The 7,498-nt window shown below is 41.4% G+C and overlaps 1 protein-coding gene across 3 annotated transcripts; it reads right to left on the bottom strand.

The window, feature by feature from the left end:
* Positions 1–7,487, bottom strand: DUT (deoxyuridine triphosphatase). 3 transcript variants are annotated; one of them, XM_039557885.1, is made up of 7 exons: positions 7,384–7,487; positions 6,665–6,827; positions 5,101–5,192; positions 3,983–4,027; positions 1,811–1,885; positions 819–889; positions 1–398 (listed from the first exon to the last, which is right to left on the bottom strand). In XM_039557885.1, exons 2-7 carry the CDS (start codon positions 6,823–6,825, stop codon positions 342–344), a joined length of 501 nt encoding a protein of 166 aa, XP_039413819.1. In that variant the 5' UTR covers positions 6,826–6,827; positions 7,384–7,487; the 3' UTR covers positions 1–341. The 3 variants fall into 3 exon arrangements, with proteins under 3 accessions (XP_039413819.1, XP_039413817.1, XP_039413818.1); XM_039557883.1 differs by having other exon boundaries at positions 7,210–7,427; XM_039557884.1 differs by lacking the exons at positions 3,983–4,027; positions 7,384–7,487 and adding an exon at positions 7,210–7,313.
* Positions 7,488–7,498: the final 11 nt, after the last annotated feature.

The following is a 7,498-nucleotide window of genomic DNA, read 5'->3' as shown; positions in this document are numbered from 1 at the left end:
AAGGGAACAATTGGCCATTTTAATTTAGGTGAATAAAATCAAAAAATAATAAAATTATGTTTTAATTTATTACAGTATAATTGCCATATAAACAATGCATTCTTACTGCTGAGGACCAAACATCTTGAAAGACAAAATAATACATGAACTAGTAAGTCAAGCCAGTCATGCACATTTCCTCATTATGCAGACAAATTCACTGGAGGATAGATACAGAGAAGTCTCAATAAAACTTGAAATATTTTTATGAACTCCAAAAATCCTACTTCTAATTCAGATGAAAATTTAGAAATAGTGTAACAACAACAAAAATATACATAGAAAGCAGATTCAAGTAATTTTCAGTTTTTTCCAGTAGAACCAAAGCCACCTTCACCACGTTCTGTATCATCCAGAGCCTGAAAGATATCAATTATGATAAGCTGGTTTAGTGCCTTAACTTGCCTTTTGTTTCTATACAACAGATATTGTCTATCATTTACTTTTAACAAGAGCTATAATTAAGAAACCAAAAAATGTACATGAGATGCTTTAGACTCTCTTTTGTACAAGCTTAAACAAATGCTTGTGAGGCAAACACTTCTAGTACACACTGAACTGTTTCTCAAAAACTCTGAAAACTTGCAAAAAAAAAAAATCCACCCAAGTGCATACAAAGAATCAAGACTTTCATTCTGGTAGCACTGCTGCTATGCAGTTTTTCCACTGAAAGTAATTTCAGCAAAGTATTTATCTGTATAATAAATTTCATCCTATATACAAGTATCTTAAACTATTAGTCATTGAAAAATGCAGAAATATTTTATTTGGCAACTTACTTCAACTTCTTCTAGCTCAGGATAATAAATGCGTTCACAGATGAGCTGGGCAATTCTATCCCCTTTTTTAACTGCAGAGAAGTTAAAATATTAGTTCCTTCAAAAAAGTGAATAATTAATACAGACTTTAGACAATCTCCTGTCAAAAATATCAGAATACTTATTTGAGACTTAGTTAAACAGATGTTAACAGTCCCAGAAAAACACAGGTTAAGATAAACTTCGGTTGGGTCCTTTTAAGGTGAAGTGTCAGCAGCTGTACCAGCTCAAGGCCTTTCCATTCATTCCTGCTGCTGTACTCTGGCATCTTAATTCATTATGCTGAAGTACTGCAGAGATGGAGAGACAGCTGCATGGATAATGTAGCTGTTTTCTGAACTAGACCCAGGAATTTGGGGAGAAAAAGGCAAACTGATAAAAGGAAAACAGTGTTTCTCACTACTAACCAATATGGCTCACAGAACTTCCAAAAGAAGCTTGTGCTGTGAAGATGCAGAAGAGGCCACAAAAACACTGGCAATATTTTAACTGGGCACTGAAGCTTAAAACTGACTTTTTGCAAAAAGACAGCATAATAAAGGGAAAATCCTGTCTTTATTACTCCAGTTTTGCAGGATTCTGGAGAAGTTTTTATCTCAAATACTACTCAGCTGATTTTTTTTTTTTCAGAGAAAGGTAGAAACTTAATACAAAGTTGCACTTCAGTACAGCTTGTGAATCTAAAGCTTAGCTAAGAAGGGTTGGTTTGGTTTGTTTTTGTGGTGGCATGGTGGTTTTGGGGGTGTTTTTATTGCATGCTGCTTAATTTGCTATGAGTAGAATCTTTTCATGTTCCCTTGACAGGACATTACTAAGTATCTATGTTTTTGTTAACTGAGAGAAGAAAAATGTTCCCAGCTAATTCTACCTCGGCAAAAACTTTTAAAGAAAAAATTAGTTTATCATTCCCAGTCAGATGGCTGAAAATAGGCTCTGCCAGGCTTAACAGTTACCTTCAAAAGTTTCCTTGCCGAAGTTGAACAGTACCACACCAACATTTCCCCTGTAATCCTCATCAATAACACCAGCTGTCATGAGAAAGAATTGAGAGAGATATCCAGTTAGTGTCAGTATATGAGAACTAGATTAGATAAGGTTTAGATTAATAAATGATTACAGTATCTCATACTGACATCCTTTATACTACTGATGCACAGTTAGACAATACGTATGCAAATACTGAGACTGAAACATAGATTTAGAAGAAACATAAAGATTTTAGTTATAGGCTAGCTGTGTTGAAATGAGTTAGAATAGGAAGGAATTTGGGCCCAGCTAGACTTAATTAAAATAGTTAAGAGAGCTGGACCTGAAATGGGTTCTAAAATGTTAGTAACTGATTACCAAATAATTGATGATCTGTCATTTGTATGTTTGCTTAGCTGTGCTTAGAACGAGGAATAGAAACTTTGATAAGTTGGTGTAGGGAACAAGGACAATTACCAATTTCCTCCCTTGGTGGGAACCCGTTCAAAAGTCATGCAAGAAGAAACTTAGAGGTCACTAAAGTAATTAGGATTGTTAAAGTTCAGAAAGGCAAAAAGGTCAAAATGAGGAGGATGAGTTACTTCATCTTTTTTGGGACCACTGACCCAATTCAAGACCACCAGCTCCATTCAGGACACACACTATGCATGCTTAATGACATTTAAGCTCATTTCATGTAAGCTTCATACGAAGCGGAGAATGGGAGGTGTTAATGTTATGAATATACATTTGTATTTTGGATATTCATAATATTTGGAAATAAAAAGTATCATGCTCGCTTGGATCGGGGCCCTGCGTCTTAGGGAGCCATCCCACACAGTGCCTGGCACCAAATAAAACATGCACTTTCTAACTCTAAACTGTTAGAGAGCTTTTGTCCGTCTCAGTTGGATATCGATATTAGATCAATATTCATATTTTGGTAAATCAAGACATCTAAAAATGCTAATCAGTCTTGCAAAAGGAATTGAAAAACACCACCACATGTCAAGAAATGCTTTACCACTGTACTACTAATTTTAGTAGTAATACCCTATCTGAAATCAAGACAGCTGGATCAAATTCAGGCTCCATTTGTTCTGCTAACTTCAGCTCTTTCAGTGGTAAGCAGAAATCTGTTTTCAACTCCTAACATTTCATTTGAGAGCTATGGATTTGCACAGATCCAAATCCTGTACCTCTGGCAACGTAACAGAATCAGAGCTGTAAGGATATTATTGTCATACAGCTATATTCAAGACTACAAAACTAGCTCACTCTTGTATTTTGCATGACTGTATTAGCTACACAGTTCAGAAGATTATCTACCAGTGCACATTAAAATAATTATATTCTGCTTCTTTGCCAGGAAACATATTTCCAGTAGAAAACAGGAGTTTGGGCCTCCCTGTGGTCCCAAGTATGTATTTTGAAGTCTACTTGCAGAAATAATTTAAATACTAAAATTAAATGCCATTCCAAGACATTCCCAGACTCATACAAAGTACTACCTTTAGAGATTACGAGTACCAGAGGAAACTGTAGTATGACTGCACCTTCAAGTTTTAATGTTGAGCCACAAAAATGCACATTTAAGAATAAAAACCTGGATTTTAAATTAGTTTCTTCAGCTTTGTGAAAAAATTGTAGCGCATATGATCCATAGTTACCATGCAATCTTTGCTCTGGTTCTAGTGCGGAAAAGGTATTTACACAACTCTCTTATGTAATGTTTTGGGTAAATCCAAAGGCATTTCTGAACAGCTCCCTAATTAAGGTGCTAGTAACACTGGGAGTATCCCCTGAGTTTTGAAAATTTAGAAAAACATGCATTTCTCAAGTTAACTTGCTGGTTAAAAAAATGGATAAAGCAGAATATAGTAAGTCATCTTTAATGCCTAAACCAAAAAATAACTTCTATGGCAGGCACTGCCTACAAAAGTACTACAGTTATTACTTTAAAAAATCAGTACTATTTTTTATAATTAAGCCAGTTTTAACATAATCATGATGCACTGTCTCTCTCAGGTGTTATCCAGGTATCTCCTTTTGCCAGATTACCCATGAAGCCATCATTTATTTACACATTACACTGTGAAACTAAGGCACTTCCGTGATCAGTATTTACCAAGGATTACTAAAAAGAACAAAAAGTTTACCTCCAACATCTATGAAGTGCTTTGCAGCTAAACCAGAACGTGGTGCTAGAAAAGAATTTTTTTTGTAAGTATTACAATTTATTTCTTTAAAAAGACAGTATTTATAGGTTATACAGTGTGTTTGCACAGTCTTGTTTCCACAGTCTTTTAAAAATTAACGTATTACAGGAATTACTGTAAGAGTTTACGTATATATTAAAAGGAGTAACAGGCTACAATAAAATTGCAATCTTTAAGTGGTAGAAATATATCTTTATTTGACCTGCAATTGCAGAGCAGGTTTCTCCATGGAAGGCAACTGGAGCAGACAAGGACTGTCTAATATTAGTTTATTTTTGGTGACTACCACTGGTTTGACATCATCTTAGAAGAATATTAGGTCAATCCATTTAAGTTACAATGGAAAACAATATTTGGCAAGCAACTTCCTAAGCAGTATTATACACAGATAAATTACGTGTGGGGATTTGGGGTTTTATTTACCTTAGTCTACTGTGATGAGGAGCTAAAAATGATACGATCTTCAAAATTTTCTTTGGGATAAGAGAAATGCACGTGTGTTCTCCTTTTACATAAAAGGACCTGGCAAACTCTGATCATGTTCTCCCCCTGGAGTGGCTATTGCTTTTTCACTTTACATATTTATACATAATTCAGATAAAGAACACACAAAATGAACAGAACATCTTGTACAGGTTCTCTCAAGTATTCTGTCACCAAATGTAATCAAATTCTACTACACTGTTACTCTGGGGTTAATTTTTAAACATACAGGGATGCATTTTCTGTATGTCCACTACCTATTGGTCTTTCTGATTTGAATTTGAAACTGCAGAGAAACAATGAACTACTGCAGAGCCTATGAAGTTGTATGTAGAGTACAAGCCTTTTTGCTGATCATCCTTTTGTCACTTGACATACACCAAACCTCAAATGCATTTGACAACAGGTAACAGGAAAATCTCTGCTACAAGATTTAGCAAATCACACAGCCACGTGGCATCCCTTTTTTGTGTAGACTAATTCTGAAAGCTTTAAGCAGAATCTAAATGGGAAGATGGCGTCAAACTCGTTCTACAATGACTCTGCAGCCTTTTCACAACAGCTTGTGTACTCACCTACTCGGCCATAGCATCCAGAAGGAAGTGCTATTTGAATGTCTGTTTTCACCACAGCCTTTTCCATGGGTGGTATCACACAGTCGTAGGCACTACATTAAAGAAAGAAACATTAGTTTATATAGAATACCTCTTAAAGTTTCTTTACTGTAACTTAAGGTACAAAATTACCCAGAATTAATCTGCCTGGGAATTTATATCATGAAATTTAGACAACAAATACTTACGGATTTGCAAAATTTAATGCACATCCTAAACCACAAGATGTTGCCATTCTGATGATGCTAGTTTAAGATTCCAGAAGTGTCATTTGAACAGCATACTCCTGCAATGGCCAGTTTTAAATGTTTTTTTAATTGGTAAGATAGACAAAAGATACAAGTTTAAAGAAACCATTAGCTGAACGTGGTTCTGCATTTTTTTGTGCAAAAGCAGAAACTTTACAGATAATACGCTCTGATTAAGCTTTCTACAGCAGATGAACTAGTTGTAATCAAAATTAATAATCTATTAAGTTAACTTTTAGGCAACAATGTTTTTTTCTGAGCTGTCTGACAGTTCATGATTCACATAATTCACCTGGGAACTCTGAACTACAGAGGTTTTAAGAACTTGCTGAAGTTACCCAACTGAAGGCTTAATGAAAGGCAGTGGTGACAATACTTGTCATATCTGGACCTTGGCAAAGAACTGGTTTTTTTAAACACTGGAAGCACTGAAAGGTTTTCTATAAAACAGACTTTTTCCAGGTCTACAGTGCACCATTGGAACAAGAACAAAAACAAACCTGGTGAGACAAAAGGGATAAAAAGAAAAAAGGGTGAAGTGTGGTGAAATAAATCTTCAGGAAAGAGGTCAGCAAGGCGAAGGAAGAAAAAGGCTGTGATTATTCCAAGTAATACTTAAAAAGGTAAGTTAAAAGTGGTGGCAGCAAAGTTCACACGTAACTAGTGACTTGATCACAGAAGCACTATGCAAACAACCACAAGTCTAGCTACAGGTATTCCTGAATATATAGTGAAAACCATTGAACAAGGGTCATTATAAATTCAAACAAACCAAAACCCAAGTCCGTACACCAACGCAGATGGTTTCCAGCCAGGACCGCTATCAAACTGCTACAACGCCCTTTGGCAGGCAGCACCCCGGACCCAAGAGGAAAGCAGAAAAGCACAAGTGCTGGCAAGGAGGGCCGATGTGTGCTACCATTTTTTCATTTCAAAAGGAACGCGCCCGGCCGTTGTGGGCACCACCAGCAATTCCGCATGCTGTGTCAAGCCTGACTTTTAGCCAACGACTGCATCTCTGCCTGATGAAATCAATGCTGTAGCACAGCTGGATCACGGATACTCGAAAGTGGTCAGGGATGGAGGAGCAAGGGACCTACGACTTGGTCAGCTCTGGCCTCCTCTCCTGCATGGCCAGCGAGCCTGGCCGGAGGGTCGGCTCGGCAAGAGGCCACGAGAGCGCTCTCAGCCGCCGGAGCCCCTGCCCAGGGCTCACCGAGCGGGGCGACATCTACGCGGGCTCCCGCCCCGGGTGCCGTAGCCTCACCCTCCCTCACCTGTACAGATCGTAGCCCGCGGCCCGTGCGGAGCCCCTGGAAGGGGCGAAGGCGTTCTCGGACAGCTTGGTGAAGCGGAGCCGCGTGGAGACCTCTCCGGGCCCCGACCCCTTCTGCCTCTTGCTGGGGGAAGGCTGCGGCACGGCCTCGGAGGCGGGCATGGCTGAGAGAGCGGGAGAGTCGCTGTGAGGGACGGCCAACCGCCCGCCAAAAACCCCGCCAAAACCCGGCACGGCCCACGGGCGCGGGTACAGGGGGGGAAACCGGCCCGTCCGCGGCCTCTCCGCGCGCGCCGCAACCCCATTCCCCCCTCGGTGAGAATGGCCTCGCCCAGCTCCTCCTGAGTGCCCCGCACCGGGACTGAGGGTCCCGCCCTGTCTGTCAGGCGGAGCTCGCCATCGCCTCAAACCGCAGCCGCCGCGTCGCGGCCAGGCGACCCCCGAGGGGCGCAGAGCGGGCCGGTGGTGCGGCTGAGCAGCGTGTATCCTCCCCAAAGCCCCCGAGGGCAGTATGTGCTTCCCCTCAATTCCCCCACCGCTTCTTACAGCGCCCGTAGCGGTGCCGGAGCCACCGGAGGCACCGCGCCAGCATAGCGCCGCCGCCGCCGTGTGGGGAGCGCGCCATGAGCGCCCGCCCGGTGCTCCCCGCCGCGGTCCGCCCGGCTCATGGGGGACGGGCGGAGGCGCCGGTGCCCCGTTCTCCCCCTGCCCGGGCTCTACCTGCCGGCGCAGCCGTTCCGGCAGCCGCCCGGCCTGCGGCGCTCCTCGGTACGCGCCGGCGGCGCTGCCGCGGGATGGCGGGCGGACCCCGCGGGACGCGCGGAGTTGCCGGGGG

Source organism: Corvus cornix, chromosome 10 (assembly GCF_000738735.6).
Source record: "Corvus cornix cornix isolate S_Up_H32 chromosome 10, ASM73873v5, whole genome shotgun sequence".
Classification (NCBI taxonomy): domain Eukaryota; kingdom Metazoa; phylum Chordata; class Aves; order Passeriformes; family Corvidae; genus Corvus; species Corvus cornix.
This window is presented reverse-complemented; position numbering and strand designations above follow the sequence as displayed.